General features: G+C 36.5%; 1 protein-coding gene across 3 annotated transcripts in view; it reads left to right on the forward strand.

Annotated features, from left to right (window-relative positions):
• Positions 1 to 22,768, forward strand: part of STAM2 (signal transducing adaptor molecule 2) — a 50,102-nt gene that overhangs the window by 17,222 nt on the left and 10,112 nt on the right. For 2 of the 3 annotated variants that reach the window (XM_027560676.1, XM_027560690.1), the window contains exons 2-11: positions 5,426 to 5,510; positions 6,561 to 6,636; positions 6,749 to 6,847; positions 7,744 to 7,890; positions 9,880 to 9,949; positions 10,555 to 10,741; positions 16,712 to 16,806; positions 19,032 to 19,114; positions 19,249 to 19,336; positions 21,131 to 21,185. In XM_027560676.1, coding sequence (XP_027416477.1) covers positions 5,426 to 5,510; positions 6,561 to 6,636; positions 6,749 to 6,847; positions 7,744 to 7,890; positions 9,880 to 9,949; positions 10,555 to 10,741; positions 16,712 to 16,806; positions 19,032 to 19,114; positions 19,249 to 19,336; positions 21,131 to 21,185 — 985 coding nt within the window. The remainder of the gene's footprint in view (positions 1 to 5,425; positions 5,511 to 6,560; positions 6,637 to 6,748; positions 6,848 to 7,743; positions 7,891 to 9,879; positions 9,950 to 10,554; positions 10,742 to 16,711; positions 16,807 to 19,031; positions 19,115 to 19,248; positions 19,337 to 21,130; positions 21,186 to 22,768) is intronic. The other variant, XM_027560684.1, reaches the window with a different exon arrangement.

Raw genomic sequence — 22,768 nt, forward strand, 5'->3', positions numbered from 1 at the left:
TATCACATAGCCAGAAGTGAAAAAACAGTCATTAAAAATTGAGTTCTAGCAGGAATAGGTAGGTTATTGGATGATCTAAAAATCAGTTGTGGAGGAGCGGGGCGTGAGTGGATGTTGAGTGTATTGGTACTGATATAATGTATGCTGACAAAATTTGGTAATTGATGGTGCTGGCTTCTCAGATCAAAGAAGAAAGGATAGATTCTTAGATCCCCACTTCACCCCATGTGCCAGATGAAATTCCAGAAAGACTAAGAATTTACCTGTAAAAGATAAATAATATATATATTTATATATAAAGAAAAATATATTGGGGGAATATTTAATCTCAGGTAGTTGTAACACTGCCAAATGACATTAAAAAAAAAAAAATAACCTATCTGTACAGCAAGAACAAAACCCCATCCATTATAGGCAGAGAGAAAATTTGAGCATGAAGCTGGCAAGTTGTAATATATGTGATTTGCTCTTCAGACTCAAGATAAATATATATCACTGTACTAGAATCCTTTGCCTCCTTCTGGAGGCATTCCTTTCCCCATTCACCCTGGCTGTGTTTTTAGATGGACTCCTAGAGGTATTGGTATTGTCATTCCTCTTTAGTAAACAAGCGGAGAAGGGAACCTCCCTTTAAAGCTCCCTGGTGCTGTTGCCTTTTGTTGCCACTTGGTGTTGCTATTGAAGCTTGATTCTGTGGAGCCCCTTGTATTGCTCAGCTATGAGGCTCTTAATGGTCCAGAAGCTTGCACAGACTTCACTGGGGCCACATGGGGCTTCTTAAGGCTATTAGAGTTCATTTACTCAGAAGCTCTGCTGTTGTTTCCCCCTTTAGAGTCATTGTACCAGGGTTATAGGGTATGAAGGAGCAACCAGCACCATTCATTCATTCATTCAACAAATAATTACTTAGCACCCGCTGTGTGCACTGGATACTGTTTTATTTATTTTAAGTAATAATAGTGAACAAAACAAAGCAAAAACTTCCTGCCACTTGGAGTCTACATTCTTTCTGAGGGTTGGGTGGAGGGAGAAGAGTGGTGGCAGAGAGAGATGATGGGGTTAAGTGTTAATGCTGTGACACATCTGCAGAAACTTCTCTGCACACAGTTCTGATCTCTTTTAATTATTTTGCTATTTATTCTATGTGGGACATCAATATGAGTGATTCCAGTAAGTGTAATAAAGAAGAGAGGCTGAGTACTTGATGGATTTAAATTTACAGTTCACTGATGACTTCTCGCTAGCTTATATAGGCACTTTGTGGCCACGCTGTATGTAGTGGTGCATCATGCAGCTATTAAAAACGTTGGTGGTGGTTGTTCAGTTGCCAAGTTGCGTCTGACTCTTTGCAACCCCCTGGACTACAGCACATCAAGCTTCTCTGTCCCTCACCATCTCCTGGAGTTTGCCCAAATTCATGTCCTTTGAATCCATGATGCCATCCAACCATCTCATCCTCTGTCATCCTCTTTTCCTTCTGCCTTCAGTCTTTCCCAGCATCCGAGTCTTTTCAAATGAGTTGGCTCTTTGCATCTGGTGGCCAAAGTGTTGGAGTTTAAACATCAGTCCTTCCAATGAATATTCAGGGTTGATTTCCTTTAGGATGACTGGTTTGATCTCCTTGCAGTCCAAGGGACTCTCAAGAGTCTTTTCCAGCACTACAGTTCGGAAAGCATCAATTCTTCAGTGCTCAACTTTCTTTATGGTCCAACTCTCACATCCATACATGACTACTGGGAAGACCATAGCCTTTACTATATGGTATAGACATGTATTTATGAACATGAAGAGATGATTATGTTAAGTGGAAAGGCACCTTAGGAAGTAATATATTTAGGATGATCACATTGTTGAAAAGTACTTTTTCTCTACCCCTGAGGTCTCCTTCCTGAGCAGGGAGTTCTGTTAGTTTCACCCAAGTCTGCCTCCACTTCGTTATTTACTCCATCCCTGGTATAATGACTTGAATACACGTGCATGCTGAGTCACTTCAGTCATGCGACCCTATAGATTATAGCTTACCAGATTCCTCTGTCCATGGGATTTTCCAGGCAAGAATACTGGAGTGGGATACCATACCTGCCTCAGATCTTCCCGACCTAGGGATCAAACCCACATCTCTTATGTCTTTGGTATAATGACTTATCTGATTGTAAATTTGAGAGTAATTGACCCTCCTGGTGCCTGTTGTCAATGTAAGAGCTGTCTGGTCTTTTTACAGCCATGAATCGATTTCTTCTTGGAATAATTGTGCAGGTGCTCAACCCTGCAGGGAGAGGTCTGCTCTGTCTTTTGCTAACACGTCCATCTCTGGGGCTCACTGCTACCAAGCCCATTTGTCCAACATACCTAAAGCTTCTATTAGGAATGACAGTGATATTTTATTTTTTGTTTTGTTTCTTGTTCATAACTTTGGCAGGGAAGTGGTTATCAGTTTTTGGATGCTCTCTTTTATTTAGTTTTATACATATTTTCCCCCATATACATGCTAGAAAAAGGTCTGGGTAAATATGCATCATAGTTTTCCAAGAGGTTTGTAGAACTAGGAGATTTCCCCCCCCTCCTTTTTTTTTTTCTGTCTGTACTTTTGAATTAACTGGGATTATTAGATATGTTTGAGAAATAGTTAAACATTTTCAACCTCTGAAAAATACAGCCTGGCCTGACTTTCCCTGTAAAAGAACTAGTCATCTTTCTACCAGGGAAGAAGCTAGACTTGAGTGATAAGTTTCTACCTGTAGAGCTTGATGCTTGAGTCTACAACTTATAATAGGCAAAAATATATTACTAAAATCTCTAACTTAACATTTCATCATCAGAATAATTGCCTTTATCCTTAAATTTACAAGTTTTCAGTTTTTTGTATCCCTTAACTACTCTTCTGGATATAGATGAATTTACTTCTTTTGTCTTTTAACCTTCCTACTACCTTTGTAAGTACTTAATCTACTATCTTCACTGTACATTTGCCTTTGCCAGTGAGATTTTTCATTTCAAAATGTTTGTATTTCTAGTTTTGATGTTTGCTGCTTAAAGCTTTAACATTTCTCGTAAAGACAGTTTCAGTTCAGTTCAGTCACTCAGTCGTGTCCGACTCTTTGCGACCCCATGGACTGCAGCACGCCAGGCCTCCCTATCCATCACCAACTCCCAGAGTCTACCCAAACTCATGTCCATTGAGTTGGTGATGCCATCCAACCATCTCATCCTTTGTCGTCCCCTTCTCCGCCTGCCCTCAATCTTTCCCAGCATCAGGGTCTTTTCAAATGAGTCAGCTCTTTGAATCAGGTGGCCAAAGTATTGGAGTTTCAGCTTCAACACTAGTCCTTCCAATGAACACCGAGGACTGATCTCCTTTAGGATGGACTGGTTGGATCTCCTTGCAGTCCAACGGACTCTCAAGAGTCTTCTCCAACACCACAGTTCAAAAGCATCAGTTCTTCAGCACTCAGCTCTCTTTACAGTCCAACTCACATCCATACATGGCTACTGGAAAAACCATAGCCTTGACTAGATGGACCTTTATGGGCAAAGTAATGTCTCTGCTGGACTGGAAGAAACATAAGCTGGAATCGAGATTGCTGGGAGAAATATCAATAACCTCAGATATGCAGATGACACCACCCTTATGGCAGAAAGTGAAGAGGAACTAAAAAGCCTCTTGATGAAAGTGAAAGTGGAGAGTGAAAAAGTTGGCTTAAAGCTCAACATTCAGAAAACTAAGATCATGGCATCCGGCCCCATCACTTCATGGGAAATAGATGGGGAAACAGAGTCAGACTTTATTTTTCTGCACTCCAAAATCACTGCAGATGGTGACTGCAGCCATGAAATTAAAAGACGCTTACTCCTTGGAAGGAAAGTTATGACCAACCTAGATAGCATATTCAAAAGCAGAGACATTACTTTGCCAACAAAGGTTCATCTAGTCAAGGCTGTGGTTTTTTCTGTGGTCATGTATGGATATGAGAGTTGGACTGGGAAGAAGGCTGAGTGCTGAAGAATTGATGCTTTTGAACTGTGGTGTTGGAGAAGACTCTTGAGAGTCCCTTGGACTGCAAGGAGATCCAACCAGTCCATTCTGAAGGAGATCAGCCCTGGGATTTCTTTGGAAGGAATGATGCTAAAGCTGAAACTCCAGTACTTTGGCCACCTCATGCGAAGAGTTGACTCATTGGAAAAGATTCTGACGCTGGGAGGGATTGGGGGCAAGAGGAGAATGGGACGACAGAGGATGAGATGGCTGGATGGCATCACTGACTCGATGGACGTGAGTCTGAGTGAACTCCGGGAGTTGGTGATGGACAGGGAGGCCTGGTGTGCTGCGATTCATGGGGTCGCAAAGAGTCGGACATGACTGAGCGACTGATCTGATCTGATCTGATCTGAATGTCTCTGCTTTTTAATAAGTTGGCCTTAACTTTCCTTCCAAGGAACAAGCATCTTTTAATTTCATGACTGAAGTCACCATCTGCAGTGATTTTGGAGGCCCCAAAAATAAAAGTCTGCCACTGTTTCCCCATCTATTTCCCATGAAGTGATGGGACCGAACACCATGATCTTCGTTTTCTGAATGTTGAGCTTTAAGCCAACTTTTTCACTCTCCTCTTTCACTTCATCAAGAAGCTCTTTAGTTCTTTGCTTTCTGCCATGAGGGTGGTGTCATCTGCATATCTGAAGTTATTGATATTTCTCCCGGCAATCTTGATTCCACCTTGTGCTTCATCCTGTCCAGCGTTTCTCATGATGTACTCTGCATATAAGTTAAATAAGGGTGAGAATGTACAGCCTTGATGTACTCCTTTTCCTATTTGGAAGCAGTCTGTTGTTCCATGTCCAGTTCTAACTGTTGCTTCTTGACCTGCATACAGATTTCTCAAGAGGCAGGTCAGGTGGTCTGATATTCCCATCTCTTGCAGAATTTTCCCCAGTTTCTTGTGATCCACACAGTCCAAGGCTTTGGCATGGTCAATAAAGCAGAAATAGATGTTTTTCTGGTACTCGCTTGCTTTTTCAATGATCCAGCAGATGTTGGCAATTGGATCTCTGGTTCCTCTGCCCTTTTAAAACCAGCTTGAACATCTGAAAGTTCACGGTTCATGTATTAATGATGCTAAACTCTTTTAGCTTTTGCTTGTTTATGAAACTCTATCTCCTTCAAATCTGAGTGATATCTTTGCTGGGTAGAGTGTTTGTTTTTGTTTTTTTCAGGTGGGTGGAGTATTCTTGTTTGTAGCTTTTTCTCCTTTCATCACTTTGAAAATATTACGCCATATTCTTCTGGTCTGCAGAGTTTCTGCCAAAATATCAGCTAATGGTCTTATAGGAGTTCCCTTGTGTGTAATTGGTTTCTTTTCTCTGGATACTTTTATGTCTTTCCTGGCATGTAAGACATCCTAATTTTTTGTATGTTTATCTCTTATAGAAAAGGCTACAAATGAGTACAACACTACAGAAGATTGGAGTCTTATTATGGATATATGTGACAAAGTTGGAAGCACTCCTAACGGGTAAGATGGCCAGTCATGCCCAGTGAATGTCTAGGAGCTTAATAATCTGTATCTCTTTTCCTGATATAATTCTGGAAGGAAATGGGATTTTTACTGTTTCCTTTTGGGAGTAAAAGTAAAGACATGCTACTGGCTGAATTTATGTGGTTAATCTTATTCTGAAAGAACAAACAGAAAAGAATTAACTGAAAACTTGAAATATTGAAATGTATAATTAAAGCCTTGATACAGGGAATTCCCTGGTGGTCCAGTGCTTAGGACACTGTGCTTTCACTGCTGGGGGTCCAGGTTCAATCCCTGGTCAGGGAACTAATCCCAGAAGACTCAAGGTACAGCTCAAAAAAAAAAAAAATATATATATATATAATGCCTTGATTCAATAGGGACAGATGTTAACAATGAATAGACTTAATTATTTAGGGCATTCTCCTGTGACTTAGACATGTTATTAATGAAGTAGATAAATATAACAATATATAATATATTGAAAAGATCTTTCAGTAATGAATAGATAAATGCAATAAATCATGATGAAAAAGTGAATATAAATAATAGTGCTTTGAGGATGGAATGGGGCCATTAACCTGATTATACATTAGAGGTTTAGAAGACTGATGAAAGCATTTGTTTTAATGTTCCAGCTTTTTGAAGTTTATTCATGCATGGTTATACTTAAATCATATGAGACTATGTATCTTGCTAGTTTTTTTCCCCACAAGATAAGAATTTGCTGTCTGAAAGCTATCTTAAATGTAAAGATAATTTTTATGATACTGTTCTCTTGTCATGACTGACCTTTTTGAAATGATTTGATTTTTGATTTTGGGATACACAACCTTTGCAATAGCATTTTTTCCCCTCTACAAGTCTATGAGCAAAAGGTGTAAGATCATTTGATAGATTTATTCCCTTAATGAAGTAAAGTTTGCAGGTGTACATATAAGGTATTGTATGACCAAATAGCTTTTAAAGTTACTTGGTTGTAGAATACCTTATGTATTTAATGCTTGAATTGAAATTCTGAATACTTAACTTTCTTCATTTTTTTAGAGCAAAAGATTGCCTAAAAGCCATAATGAAAAGGGTAAATCATAAAGTTCCTCATGTTGCTCTGCAGGCATTAACTGTAAGTGAAAGTCATGTTATTATTTGGCCCAAATTTTAAATGTGTTTGTTTCAGTAAGTTAAGTAAAATTACATCTCAACATTTGTATATTGATTTTTATTTTAATTAATAGCTTCTTGGGGCTTGTGTGGCAAACTGTGGAAAGATATTTCATTTAGAAGTGTGTTCCCGTGATTTTGCAACAGAAGTACGTGCTGTGATAAAAAATAAGGTAAATTTTAAAAAGAAAAGAAGTTTGAGTCATTAAAAAATACATATGCTGTGTTATTTTAACTGTGTTATAGCATTAGTAGAGTTGTAAGTGAAATCCTTTTAGATAAATTTGAAACGAAACAAACTTTCTGTTCTAAAATTTGTTGTTTGCATTTGTAACACCAAAAACTGTTTTCCTCCCTAAAGCATATATATAAGTGATAAAGCTGATCTTTATTGAGGGTTAGCAGCCACTGCTTTAAGCATTTTATGTATGCTATCTTGTTTAATGCTCTTAGCAACTCTTGGAAGTTAGATTCCCAGGTAATTCTTATTTTATAGATGGAGAAACTAAGACTTAAGAGTAACTTGTCTAAGATTATGCAGCTAATAAGTGGCATAGCTGAAGTTCAGATGTAAATGTCTGTGATACCAGCATCCAAACTAACCATCATTCTGTCCTGATTCCCATTAGAGATGGTGAACAAAGGAGGCCTTTGTTTTAGAGAACAGGGTGGAGAGGGCCTTTGTGATGGGGTTGTTATTGGTTTATTTGTAATAGAAACTCTGATTCACTATGTTCATGCTATTAGTGACAGAAATCTCAGAATTTTACTTTAGTTGATATAAAAAGTTTAATCTAATATTGAGAATATTAGGAAAACATGAAATAATCTATGAATATGACAGATTCATTGTCATTGTATAAGACATAAACATTAATGTTCAAAATAGGTAATTTTCCAAGAGACAAGTATATATTAAAATAGGTATTTATCAAGTGCTCATCTAAACTAAGATTTGCTGGACTTTTGTGGATATTCATAAAACTAGAGAATTTTGGTGGTAATTCTCTTTGTTAAATAATTCAAGTGCTTATTTTAACTATTTTATTCTTTGCCTTTACTTTAAAAGGCTCATCCTAAAGTATGTGAAAAACTGAAATCTTTAATGGTAGAATGGTCAGAAGAATTTCAGAAGGACCCTCAGTTTAGTCTAATATCTGCAACTATTAAATCTATGAAAGAAGAAGGAATTACTTTTCCTCCATCAGGTTCTCAGGTAAGAGATTCATTCAGACTCATGGATGACCCTATACTATAGTATTTTGAAGGTATATACCTTATTTCAAAGCTGGCAAGGTCTATCTTAGTCATTACTCACCTCCACTCTATATGAGTTTGTCTAGTGTAGTGCCTGTAATTGTCGAGTGAATTCTACACATGAGAACTTTGAGAAGTGAGTCATCCATAAATAATCTGTTTAATGTGACTCTGAATCTAGAGTCATGCAAAAGGCATAGATGTGTGAGAGAGCCCTTATGTTCAAGGTATTTATAGTCAATTGAAAGGGTAGCTTTATTTTTTTTTTTTTGAAAGGGTAGCTTTATATATGTGAAAAATAACTGATTATAAGTGACAAAGATGGATGAGGGGTGCAAAAGTTAGATGCCAAGAAGAGGTAACTGTAGACTGGGATGGTGAAGAAGTTGAAGAGTAGAATTTTTAGGCTGGAATGTAATTCAGTATGTAAGGGGAGTAAAGAGGTTGTCAAGGGAGGAATGACATGAATCATTTCATGGACTTGAGAAAGCTCGAGGCCTGTCTGCTGAAGAGGGAACATGCCTGGAGTATGCTGTAGTTTACGTATAAAATGTGTTGGCCTGTAAGGCTAGAAGTTTATTTGAGGACACAGGGACAGCGTTTGCAGGACCGGGGTGGAGGCAGGGATAATGATTCCCAGAGTCTGTGGTGTATTTTGTGTCTGTGGGGGAAAAACACTGTATCTTGGGTTCTGCTCTCAGTGTCTCTTGTTTTCTCAGGATATGGGCTAGGCAAAGAAACTAAGAGAACTGTGTATTTTTTCAATTTTAGACCATAGACTGAAGACACAAAAAGAACCTTTTCAGTTGATCAGATCTATGGGTTCAAAGTAGAATGTAGTGAGGTGGATGAGCTAGAACCTGTTACAGAGAGTGAAATAAATCAGAAAGAGAAAAACAAGTGTCATGTATTAGCCCATATAAATGGAATCGAGAAAAATGGTACTGATGAACGTATGTGAAGGGCAGGAATAGAGTTGCAGACATGGAGAATGGACTGGTGGGCACAGTGGGGCAACACAGGGTGGTACAAATTGAGAGAGTAACATTGACATATATGTACTATTATGTGTAACATAAGTAGCTGGCAGGAAGCAGCTGTATGTAGCACAGGGAGCTCAGCTTCAGTGCTCTGTGATGACGCAGATGGGTGGGATGGGGGATGGGGTAGGAAGGAGGCTTAAGAGGGAGAGGATATATGTATACTTATAGCTGATTCACATTGTCATAAACAGCAGAAGCTAACACAACATTGTAAAGCAGTTATCCTCCAATTAAAAATACATTTAAAAGTAAAAGTCTTAAAAGTAATAAAAAGCCAGCTTTTCCTTGCTCTGTCCTTTCTGCAAGTCATTCTCAAAAATCTGTGTTGATGATTCAGAAAAAACTGGTTGATGGTTCGGAACCCTGGACATCTCTGTCTTCCATGCCCTTAAGTTTAAGCATGACTTTCCTTAGTCCTCTGCTATGTCTGAAGAGTCACCACCATTCAAACACAATGAGTAGTGAAGGGGGTTAACAGGAGCTGCCCCTGTTGTTTGCGTCCCACCTCTGCTCTTCTTCTTTATCCTGGCTTCTTGGTACTTCTGTGCAGCGTATCACCTCTCACTGAATTGGAGGCTTTGGACCACCGAGATCAGGAAGTGCAGTCAGGAAAGATGTATATTTAAGTACTTTTCTTTATGCCAGGTTCTGTGTCAGATACTAAGATTGATACAAAATGTAAACCAGTTCATGCCCTTTGTGATTTTTTTCATGTTTTCTTGAAAATTCTGATGTTCTGTTTTAGTATTTGAAAACAACTACTTAAAATTATCATAAAGACCTTCACTTTTAAGTCAAACTCATTAGTTACATTAGTTGTTTTTTTAATTAGCATGTGCAAGTAATTATAGAGCTTGTGTTTTCTTTGAAAAGGTAGTTGTGTTCATTTTACTTATACATTACAGACTGTCTCAGCTGCTGCCAAAAACGGTACATCATCGAACAAAAACAAAGAAGATGAAGATATAGCTAAAGGTAAAGAATCAAGCACATGTAGTTTAGTATTGCTGATCTTTGCAGAATGATTTATTGGAATAAAAATTAAAATAAAACTGAGTTTACTTATAGTATTTTACCTCAAATCTAAAAATCAGTGGAGTCTGAAAATGTAAGAGAAACAACTGACATGATATAAGGTTAATTGAATTCATAATCCTTGCAAGTAATGGTTTTTAGTGTCCTACCTTTGAAGAGATTACATTTCACCTTTTCTTTAATGCCAAAGTTATGAGTCAAGCACAGAAATATGTTCATGACTTGTTCTATATGGAAAGCTACCCATATTATAATGTCACAATCTGTTTGCTGTAAAAATAATAGCTGCTGTATATGACAGACTGTGATATTAAGGAATGAGCAAAAACTTTATTTTCAAAAATGTCATAGTTGTCTGCCCTGTCCCCTTTTGCCCCCACCCCCACCCTACAAAAGCTAATTGTTTAGTATTTAACTGGACAAATAACATTCACTTGATTTATTCTTATTAAATAGTATATTATGTAATATTTCTTTTTAAACTCTTAAAAAATCAGAGTTAATACTGTCTGTCTTGTTTTTTGCATTTTAATTTTTCAAACTAGCTATTGAATTATCATTGCAAGAGCAGAAGCAGCAGCACACAGAAACAAAATCCTTATATCCATCTGCAGAAATTCAGTCAAATAATAAAGTTGCAAGGAAAGTGAGAGCTTTATATGATTTTGAAGCCGTTGAGGACAATGAACTCACTTTTAAACACGGTGAAATTATTATTGTTTTGGATGACAGGTATGTTTTAAATGTTTCTGGAATATTTTGAAGTTATTCAGTATCATATCCTTAATTTAGAATGCTGAATATTCAGCTTTTGACTTTGGTGTATTTAAATCATACTAGAACCTTTTCTGCCTTAATTATTTCTTTCTAAAATTAGTTAGGGTAGTTTGAGTTTCTTATTCTTTCATTAAATTTGGTAATAAAGTGTTCTTTGTATCTTGGGTTAAAAATGTATTGAATAATATTGTTTATTATCACAATTGAGACGCAGAAATATTCAGTCATTTGGATGTATTTACATTGAGAATTGTATATACCAAAATTACTGGCAAAAAAAAAAAAAAAACAACTTTAGGAAGAGATATAGCTGTAATACCTTTGATCAGCTCAGCTAAAAACTATGCTCAGCTCCTCCCCAGTTGTTAATCTGCTACTGCCTCTCCCTCACAATTTCTCTATCACTTATACTTGTAATAAAGAATAGATTTGTCTTTACTGAGACTAATTCTACTTTAGTTTGCTTTTAAAAGAAATTGATGAAATTTAGCAAGAGTGAAACCTAACAACTCGTTACTAACAGATTGCAAATGTATTTGGTATCCATTATAAATAACTTAGTAAGGATACGTTAGTGTATTTTTAAATGGGTAGAAACCCAAAATGGTTTTACTTTGCTGCAGTAAATATTTATTGGGAAAATACTATATGAATATGCTGTGTTTATTTATAATAAAGAATGAGGAAATAGTTCTTTTCTTCATAAAACCTAGAATAAAGGAAGGGAGTTAAGATTACTTTACAAGTAAATATGTGGTATGGAGATTGTGAATGCCATAAAAGGTAATGTTGGGGTCCAGAAAAAAGCGGAGTCACACCTGGTACACACCTCTAGGAAAAAAGGATTATCCAGTAGGTTCACTTTGGGTGAACTTTGATCTTACAGAACAGGAAAATGAAGGTCTCTTACACAGTCAAGATAACATTATGTTTACTTAGAAAATAATCATTTTTTTTTTCTTTAAGAGTCTTTTTTTGTTTTTCTTTTTTAAATAATCATGTGGACCAGAGCACATGATCCCTGAAGGAGAATAAATAGATGTGAAGGTGAAGGGTTAATATGGGGTCTGAATGCTGACAGTCTGAAATGTCAGGCTTCTGGGTGTAAAATGTTTATAGAAGAACTTAAGTTTACACTTCTGATACTTTTATACAAGCATAAAATGAAGGACATTTATAAAATAAATATAAGAAAAACTACAAAATGAGCATTATTTTTATGTAAGGAGAAAATTTTCCAGTGTAAGTTACTGCTCACAAGGTAAATAACAGTACCGATCAGTGGCACAGCTGCTTCCTCATTTTCTTCAGCAAGTCTGTTCTGCTCACTGCTCTGATAACTCAATTTTCTTCTGATTGTTTCTTATGTGGTTGTCGTGACTCCTGCATACATACCATATCCCTTGATGTCATTTGATGTTCATGTGGCATTATGTTATCTGTATGGTCTGCAGGCTTGCAGTATGTAAAGGGTTACGTCATTGTGAAGCCATGTGTCTTTTCGTTGATGTCTAGTTAAAGCACAAATCCATTAAATAACTTAGACTCATATGAAACTATTTTCAGTTAAGGCTTATCCTTGCAAAAGAGAATGTTTTTTTCTGTTGTAAACTACTAAGAGAATTCAACATGAATATGATGGAATATGTAGGTTGATTAAATGTCATTTTGATGTTGCTGCTGCTGCTAAGTCACTTCAGTCGTGTCCGACTCTGTGCGACCCCATAGACGGCAGCCCACCAGGCTCCCCCGTCCCTGGGATTCTCCAGGCAAGAACACTGGAGTGGGTTGCCATTTCCTTCTCCACATTTTGATGTTAGGAAACCCCAATCTTAAAACTGCCATAGATGTGCTCATCAACACACATAAGTAAAATGTTATCATTCTAGGAGATTGGTTATTACTGGCAAGATTTTAAACACAAATGCACACTTGGGTACTAAAGTTAAATGGCCGTCTTGCATTAAAAAAGAGGTCATCTGGATGATCCAGAATATGACTATATCCATTGTTTTTATATTCTGTTGAAATTAAAAGTACAAAATTTAAAACTTCACATATAGAACTTGAAGTCCCTTGAAAATATATCATTCTCAGACTTCAGTTTAAGAAATACTCAGCTGATAGACAGGTGCAGATTCCTTATTAACAGAGTATACCAAAAAATGTCATTCTTAGTGCTCCCAAATATTATAAAGGATCTAGAAATAAATAGGAGAAGGCAATGGCAGCCCACTCCAGTACTTTTGCCTGGAAAATCCCATGGATGGAGGAGCCTGGTAGGCTTCAGTTCCTGGGGTCGCTGAGTCGGACACGACTGAGCGACTTCACTTTCACTTTTCACTTTCATGCACTGGAGAAGGAAATGGCAACCCACTCATATTCTTGCTTGGAGAATCCCAGGGATGGCGGAGCCTGGTAGGCTGCCGTCTCTGGGTCGCAAAGAGTCGGACACGACTGACGTGACTTAGCAGCAGCAGGAATAAATAAACCTAACAAAGACACTTAAGGACTTCATGGAAAAAAATTATAAATCCTTTGAAAGATATAAAATAATATATATATTAATATATCAATAAATATAAATGGAGTGAGATGTCATTTATGCTGAAGAAACCTTAATATTGTAAAGATTACTTTTTCTAATATTAATACATAAACAGTTCATTCTGTCATTAACAGCTCAATAAGACTTTTTTCCAGAGAACTTGGAAACATTTTTATTTTGACATTAATATGGAAATATGAAGGTCTACAATAACACAGAGAAGGTACTTTTCCTGTCATGATCAAGGCATATTAAGAGGTTATAATAAATATAGTCTATGGCAACAGGATGGAATCCAGAAATAAGCTTATGAACAGATAGCAGCTTGCTGTTTGAAAGATAGACTATCATAAATCAGTAGGAAAAATGAGGTACTATTAAATAGATTTTGCTGGGATGAATTGACTTTCTATGCAGTATAAATAAAATTTGATTCAGCTTCACACAGTACATAAAATTTCATTCCAAATAAAGACCTGAGTGTGGAAGAGTGCTATAAAGGAAAATGTGAAACTATTAGGCAAATATAAAGGAGAATAGATTGAGGAATTCAAGGTATTTGCATAATACAGACAAACAAATGCTCTTCAGATATGTACAGAACTCCTACATATTCATGAAAAGAGACGAATGACCCAGTGGAAAAAGAAAAATGGACAGAAGATATGAACAAGCAGTCTAGGGAAGAGCCAGTCTGGATGCTCAGAAGTGCAAATGGGCACAGCAGTAAGAGATGATTTCTCCTGTGCAATCCAAGTGCTGCCTGGACAGTTAACCCCTGGGAGCAAAAATGACATTCTCACATGCTGCTGAGGGAAAGGAGGTTGGTGAATTGCCACAGCCACTTCAGGGAACATTTGACAGCATTAGTGAAATGGAAAATGCTTAGGTTCTGTGGCCCAGCAAGCCTGTCTCTGTGCACATGCCTAGAGAATTGTTGCATGTGTGCCCTAAAATCTAGAATGATTATTACCCCAGCCTTTATAAGGGTGAGAGAAAAGACTGGAAATAACCTAAATGTCTGCCTGCATGAGGATGAGTACATCAGATATGCCATATCTGTGTGATGGATCTTTAAAAGGGATTAATAAAATCTGAAAGAATTAACCTATAAAATTTAAAAGATATATAATGATGAACATTTATGTTAGGTTGGCGTGAACGTAATTGTGGTTTTGGACCATCAATTTTAAATCATTATAACTAAGCTCAAACATATCTTCATTAATCAAAATAGGAACCTTTTCAATCAACACATTTTTGCCAACAAGAAATAAGTTTACTTATTCCTGTAGTATAAAAATCTGTGCTCCAGATCAATCCTAAAGGGTTCTACTCTACAGCATTGTGTCTAGGATTATGGTCTGTACTGTGCACTTAAAATTTGCTGTGAAGGGAGATCTTACATTGTGTTATCACCAAAAATTAATAAATAGAGATGGGTGGAGAAAGTTTTAGGAGGTAATGGATATATTTATTGTATAACCTGTGGTGATGATGTTCAGATGCATACTAATTTGCAAATCCATCAAGTTGTACGGTAAATAGGTACAGCTCTTTGTATGTAAAAACTTTAAGAAAGTGGTTTCAAAAAATTAAAAAAAAAAAATCCGTTCTTCGGGATTTGACTCTTGGAAAGCATTTTCTGCCTCAGGCTGGTTTGTGGAATCATTTTCCCTGCAAAAAGTTGTTGAGATGCTCAAAGAAGTAGTCAGTTGGTGAGAGGTCAGGTGAATATGGCGAATGAGGTAAAATTTTGTAGCCTAATTTGTTCAACTTCTGAAGCATTAGTTGTGCAACATGTGGTCAGGCATTGTCGTGGAGAAGATTTGGGCCCTTTCTGTTGACCAAAGATGGCTGTAAACATTGCAGTTTTCAGTGCATCTCATCGATTTGCTTAGCATACTTCTCAGATCAGTGGTTTCACCAGGGTTCAGAAAGCTGTAGTGGATCACAGTGGCAGCAGACTACCAAACAGTGACTGTGACCTTTCTTGGTGCAAGTCTGGCTTTGGGAAGTGCTTTGGACCTTCTTAGCAGTCCAACCACTGAGCTAGTCGTCACCAGTGGTCTTATAAAATCTACTTTTCATTGCATGTCACGATGTGATCAAGAAATGGTTTGTTGTTGTGGCGTAGAATAAGAGAAGATGATACTTCATAATGACGATTTATTTGATTTGTGGTCGGCTCATGAGGCACCCACTTACCGAGGTTTTTCACCTTTCCAATTGGCTTCAAATGCCAAATGACTGACCATAGCACGATCGACGTTGAGTTCTTTGGTGACTTCTAGTGGTTGTAAGAGGATCAGCTTTGATGATGTTGTTACCTTCCGATGGCTGGCCACTATGCTCCTCCTCTTCAAAGCTCTTGTCTCCTTTGCAGAACTTGAACCACTTGAACCACTGCACTGTCCATTCATTAGCAGTTCCTGGGCCAAATGTGTTGTTGATGTTGTGAGTTGTCCTTGCTGCTTTACTTTTGAACTCAAATAAGAAAACCACTCCAATTTGCTTTTTTGTCTAACATCATTTCCCTAGTCTAAAATAAATATAAACAAGTAATAAGTCATTAGCAAAAAATATAAAGCAAGAAATGTGCATTAAAATGGTGTATAACATAACCATATTTATTTAAGAACACTCCAATATCAAATGGCAAAGTTCAACAATGCAAAACTGCAATGACTTTTGTACCAACTTAATATCTATAGAGTTGGCTATACATATCTATATATATCTATATCTGTAAGCTCTATAGATAAATATAGAGTTTATAGATATAGTGAATGAATAACAAATATATCTGAAGGGAGGTGACGTATCAACTTGGTGGTGGTATGAAGGATGGATGTGAGTTTGGGATTTGGAGGTGTTGATAAAGGAAACTTCAGTGTTATCTGTAATGTTTTGTTTTGTTTTTTTTAAAGTACAGAATCAAATATGACCAGTTGTTGATAGGTTCTGAATTTAAGTATGAGAATATAGATGTTTATTTTATTTGTACTTTTTTATATCTCTTATTAAGTTTACTTCCCTGGTGGCTCAGATGGTAAAGAATCTGCCTGCAATGCAGGAGACCCAGGTTCTTTCCCTAGGTTGGGAAGATCCTCTGGAGAAGTCATGGCTACCCACTCCAGTACTCTTGCCTGGAGAATTCCATGGACAGAGGAGCCTGAAGGGCTATAGTCCATGGGGCCACAAAGAGTAGGACATGACTGAGCAACTAACACACAAGTTTAAGAAGAACTACTTTTAAATATAGTGGGATTTGAACTAGTATTTTCAAAGTAGACTAAATTTAATTTTTATTTTAATTACTCTTGACACTAATGAAATATAGAGTAACAAATGGCATTTTTGTACTGTATTTTCAGTGATGCTAATTGGTGGAAAGGAGAAAATCACAGAGGAATTGGACTCTTCCCATCTAATTTTGTAACATGTAATTTAAACATAGAATCAGAGGCAGGTAAGTTAAATCTATGGAAAGGTTAAATCTATTGAAGTTTTCTGTTTGAATTTTATGATTTGGTTTGAAATATAAAGTAGATTGGCATTTAATTCTTATTTTCAATAATTTATTCATGGATAATACAGTTTAACCTACTTCTTCCCAAATTAAGGGGTTAACTTATCCCAGGTCAATTCCAAATTAGAGTTATTTCCTTATCATTATATTTTAAATCCTTTGAGAGTTAATGTGCATAGGTACATATAAGGCATAAAGTAAGCTATGCTTGACCATGTAAATATTTACATCAGTGTAATTATGGTTTAAGAGGCTATTTGCATTTGTCTAGTACAAAAAATGTTTTATTCATCATTGAAGCGCAGTATCAAAGCAGGCAGGTTGGGGGATCCATTGACAAGTGCTGAGTGTGATTACAGGAGTTAGGAGTACTCCTAAATTGTAGATTTTTCCTTACATTGATTTGGTCCCGGGGAACTCAGAACAATAACAAAGTAATGTAATCAAGACAGTAGGTTCCTAGTTCACATCTTCTGAACTTCCCTCAGTTTTGCAGCCACAGACAGTTCTACACAGCTGCTGCCAACCATGCCAAGAAAGCGTCCATTTGTTAGGCAGGCAGGGAGTTGGGGGGTAGGGTGGTGGTGCTGAGTGTGCAGAACAACTGGTAATAATACTAATGATGGTGAGGGTCAAAAATAAAATTGCTCAGTGGTGTTTAAGCACTCGTTTATCAGCTGTTGTGCAAAGTCCTTTGCTTGCACTATTTCATTTAATCTTCTTAAGTCTGTGAAATAGGTACTTTTGCTATCCCATTTTATAGATAAGAAAACTGAGGCTGAGGTTATTTGGCTAGTAGGTGGTAGAGCCAGGATTCTAAAGTCGGGTACTCTGCCATTAGAATGTACTTGTACTGACATAGCTGCTGAACGTACTGCTTCTAATCTTTATCGTTCTAGAGAACTTAAATTGAAAGCTCTACAGCGTGTGTAGCATCATCTTTGTGTATTCTGAATGATGCATTCAGTTAAAATTGAGAGAGATGAATACTGAGTACTCTGCCACTCAATACTTCTTTTGCCTCCATTCTGACTCTTAAGTTGATATGAACATTGGAGACACTAGGTTTAATAGCTTGATAGACCATGCTCAGGGAATGCCGTAGAATTCACTATAGGCTGGAGAAATTGAGCTTCTATTTTTAAAAGTAAAAAATACTCTGGATTTTCAGTAAATCCTCGTGTTATGCTAAGCTCTGCTTCTTAGGGCATACTTGAAAGTTAACTAAATATTTGAAATAACTGTTGGGACTTAAAACTTCTTTGGTTATATAGTTTTTGATTATAATTTTTTTTTAATTTTATTTTATTTTTAAACTTTACATAATTGTATTAGTTTTGCCAAATATCAAAATGAATCCGCCACAGGTATACATGTGTTCCCCATCCTGAACCCTCTTCCCTCCTCCCTCCCCATACCATCCCTCTGGGTCGTCCCAGTGCACTAGCCCCAAGTATCCAGTATCGTGCATCGAACCTGGACTGGCAACTCGTTTCTAATTCAAATTTACTTATTAAAATATAGTACATTGTGGCAGTTCTCCAGTGAGCATTTAAATAATTTTCTATATATATGTATATATATTTTTTTAAGTTATTTTTCAACCTTCTCTTTCTAAGAAAAGTTTTTGTTTTGTGTTACTGTAACTATTATCAGGTTGAAATCAGGTCTCTTTTTAAATTTTTTTACATGTAGAAAATAATTTTTTATAGCAGGAAAGAGTGTAGTTCATAGATTTAACTCTGAAATTAGCTAATTAGATAATACTCTACTCTCGTATATATATTTTCACCTTAGCAATAACACTCAGTTTTAGAAAGGTGTCTGTAATGACAGCTCCCGTTAATATTGCTTACTTGTTCCACTAGAATGTAAGTTATATCAGGGTAAGGATTCCTGTTTGTTTTATTCACTAGTGTATTTTCAATGCCTCGAACAATGCTTATCATATAGTAAGGGCTAAATAGATAGTTGTGGCATGAATCAATGACCATATGTAATAACGTATATTGATTACAAAATGTTATGATTATATTGATTATGAAATGTTGTTATTTAGAGTTTCCTTTTTTTTTTCTTATGAATAATCACAGGCTATTTATAAATTAATGACTAAACTACCAAGGTGAATACTGGGGAACTTAAAGTTTACTTTGTTTCCATAGCAGCTGTGGACAAATTGAATATAATTGATGATGAGGAGGAGGAAATTAAGAAATCAGAGCCTGAGCCTGTTTATATAGATGAGGTAGAGTCATTCTTTTGTTTAATGGTTAAACTGTCAAGACTTTTAAAATGTGTTATTCTTGAGAATGCTTGAAAATAAATTTTTATAATCATTGAAATTAAAACTCTTCGTAAGGTGTCCTGTTACTTTTTTAGGATAAGATGGATAGAGCCCTGCAGGTACTGCAGAGTATAGATCCAACAGATTCAAAACCAGATTCTCAAGACCTCTTGGACTTAGAAGGTACTAAGTGAATATTAGGGATTACCTTAATGTCATTTAATGTTTTAGCAATTTATAATGTCTTAAATTTTTTCTGCCTTGGGTTGCTTCCAGAGATTAGAAATCTTTGGTAGGAGGTAGACTAGTGTAGTAAAATAGTAAACATATGACTTGGAAGATGTTACAACCTTCCTATCCTGTTCATTGGGGAAGTCTTTACTTTTCTTTAAGCCCACTCATGAAATTTGCAGTTCAGAAAAGGACAGAATTAGAAATAGCATCATAAAGTAACTGAGCAAAATGTTGGAAATTCTTATTCCTCTTCTAATTCTCTTGTATCAGAATTTTAAAGGTCAAAATTATACATGATCTATGTTTACTTTGTAATGTAGGGGTATTTGATACATGCTGATGTGTCTTTTTACTCTCTAAGAAATTTGAAGCAATTAAAATAGATGTTTTTGTGCCTTTTTAAAAAATCCATTGGGAGAAAAATCTCTGGGATAAATGTTTTAGTTCAGTTCAGTCGCTCAGTTGTGTCTGACTCTTTGCCACCCCATGAACTGCAGCACACCAGGCTTCCCTGTCAATCACCAACTCCTGGAGCTTACTCAGACTCATGTCCATCGAGTCGGTGATGCCATCCAACCATCTCATCCTCTGTTGTCCCCTTCTCCCACCTTCAATCTTGCCCAGCATCAGGGTCTTTCAAATGAGTCAGTTCTTCTCATCAGATGGCCAAAGTATTGGAGTTGCAGCTTCAAAATCAATCCTTCCAATGAATATTCAGGACTGATTTCCTTTTGGATGGACTGGTTAAATCTCCTTGCAGTCCAAGAGACTCTCAAGAGTCTTCTCCAACACTACAGTTCAAAAGCATCAGTTCTTTGGTGCTCAGCTCTCTTTATAGTCCAACTCTCACATCCATACATGACCACTGGAAAAACCACAGCTTTGACTAGATGGACCTTTGTTGGCAAAGTAATGTCTCTGCTTTTTAATATACTGTCTAGGTTGGTCATAGCTTTTCTTCCAAGGAGCAACCATCTTTTAATTTAATGGCTGCTGTCACCATCTGAAGTGATTTTGGAGTTCCCCAAAATAGTCTTTCACTGTTTCCATTGTTTCACCATCTATTTGCCATGATGTGATTGGACTGGATGCCATGATCTTAGTTTTCTGAATGTTGAGTTTTAAGCCAACTTTTTCACTCTCTTTCATTTTCGTCAAGAGGCTTTTTAGTTCTTCTTTGCTTTCTGCCATGAGGGTGGTGTCATCTGCATATCTGAGGTTATTGATATTTCTCCCAGAAGTCTTGTATAAATGTTATTAAATTTTTCATAGAAGAAAATCTGGTTATGAATATAGAATATTGTGCTACTGTATCAATGTTTACATTTGGAGATATAAAACTGTTATTTTGAAATGGTTTAAATAAATGAAATTTTTCATATCTAATCTGTATATAATTATTTTATATATTGTGACAAGTTCATTTTATTGTAACTAATAATAGTATTCTAAGTATTTTTAAGGTTTTTGAGATAACTCCAAATTTCAGTCTATAAAGTAGTACTTTGGAAGAACATGGTGGGATTTCTGCTCTGATTTTTACTTTGCCTTGGTCACATGATATTAATATTAGTGCTGAATAGTATTACTGTTGGGTCTATTGCAGTCCTTTCTCTAGCATAACTTAATTCTCTTTATATTTTACATGGTGTTACATATTGGTGCTCTGTTGTTAAAAATTGTTGAAATTGACTTAAACTGGTTTTTTAGTTTCAAGATTTTTAAATATTTTTGTGTTTACAGATATCTGCCAACAGATGGGTCCAATGATAGATGAAAAACTTGAAGAGATTGATAGGTGAGATTCTTCATGCAGGAAATGACAAGTATAGTTTTCTTACATTGACTTGTTTTGGCAGAACTTTAAGCTAGAAAGTTTTTGTGGAACTGTTCAGTCTTTTGAAATTGTTTCTGTTTCTAAAAACCCTTACAGACTAATAGAATGGTACTTCTAATTTCGGTAATAGCTTTTTTCATGGCAGTGTATTATATGTAGAATGATGGACTCCTATCTTCATTTTTGTACTTGGGCTGGAGTTGAGGGATAATGAATAATGAAGAGTAAATTTGAACAGAGCACAAAATAGAACAGGAATCATAGGCAAGCACTGTTTTATTATATAATGCAAAGTAGTATTTTTTGAAGTAGTATATAATGAAAAGTATTAAAACTTTACAGTGAAATTTCTTTTTTTACTCTAAATCCGATTTACACACCTTCTCTTCTCATATTTCTTCCTTGTATTTCTGTATTTCTATTGTCCTTTTGATTTCATTATCCCATCGAGTCTTACTCTTCCTTAGAGATAGCAGCCCTGAAGGTCAGACTGTCAGGGTTTTGAGCTTTTAACTTAGTTTTGCCCCTTCTCTTATTCCTCAGAGCTTTATATCTTAAGTCAGAGGGGGCATCCATGGTGAATGGCAGACAAGGAAGAAGGCTTTAGTGTCCCACCATCATCCCTTTCTAATATCTGTTTACTGAACTTGGGTATAAAACAGCATAGGAAGAACAGGAGCTACTTTGCTTCTTATCTGCCTTTACCAGAGAAAAGTAGTAGCAAGGTTTTTTCTAGTCACTGAGGATTATAATCTTTGTTCCCTAGGACTTTTTTTTTTTTTTTTTTTTAAATAAAGTTGTTGTATTTTCTATAGAAATGAAAAGTAAATCCCTGTCTCAGTGAATGAAATTATGGTGTCAATTTCATCATATTTTTTGGTCTTATTTTGGAGAAAGCATGGAGTATCTACTGTTACTTTGTTATTTTGGTTTCAGTGCAGGTATGTTAATGGTTAGTGAATAATCAAATGGAAAAGATTAAAAAGAGGGCTTCCCTGGTCGCTCAGTGCTAAAGAACCTGCTTGTTAATGCGCAAGACACAGTTTGATTCCAGGTCTGGGAAGATCCCATGTGCCACGGCACAACTGAGCCTGTGCACCACAACTCCTGAGCCTGTGCTCTAAAGCTAGGGAACTGTAACTGCTGAGCCCACATGCTGCAGCTGCTGAAGCCTGAACCCTCTCGAGCCTGTGCTCAGAAACGAGAGAAGCCGCCATAATGAGGAGCTGGCGCACCGCAGCTAGCCCCCATTCACCACAACTAGAGAAAAGCCTGCCCACATAGTAGCGAGGACCCAGCGCAGCCAATTAAATACATAAATAAAATAATTTTTTTAAAAAGATTAAAAAGAAAATAGTATTATCTTAGGTGTGGCTAGGGCTGCAATTATTATAAACCTTTCTAAAGACTAAAAATAGTCCATATCTTTTAACTCAGCAGTTAAGCAACTCAGTTTAAGTCTGTATCTTAAACTCAGTAAAAAAAACTTTACCATCAGAATATTAAATTTTAGCTTTCATTTCTGTCATTGTACAGAATGAAAT

The sequence above is a fragment of the Bos indicus x Bos taurus genome, chromosome 2 (genome assembly GCF_003369695.1).
Source record: "Bos indicus x Bos taurus breed Angus x Brahman F1 hybrid chromosome 2, Bos_hybrid_MaternalHap_v2.0, whole genome shotgun sequence".
Taxonomy (NCBI): domain Eukaryota; kingdom Metazoa; phylum Chordata; class Mammalia; order Artiodactyla; family Bovidae; genus Bos; species Bos indicus x Bos taurus.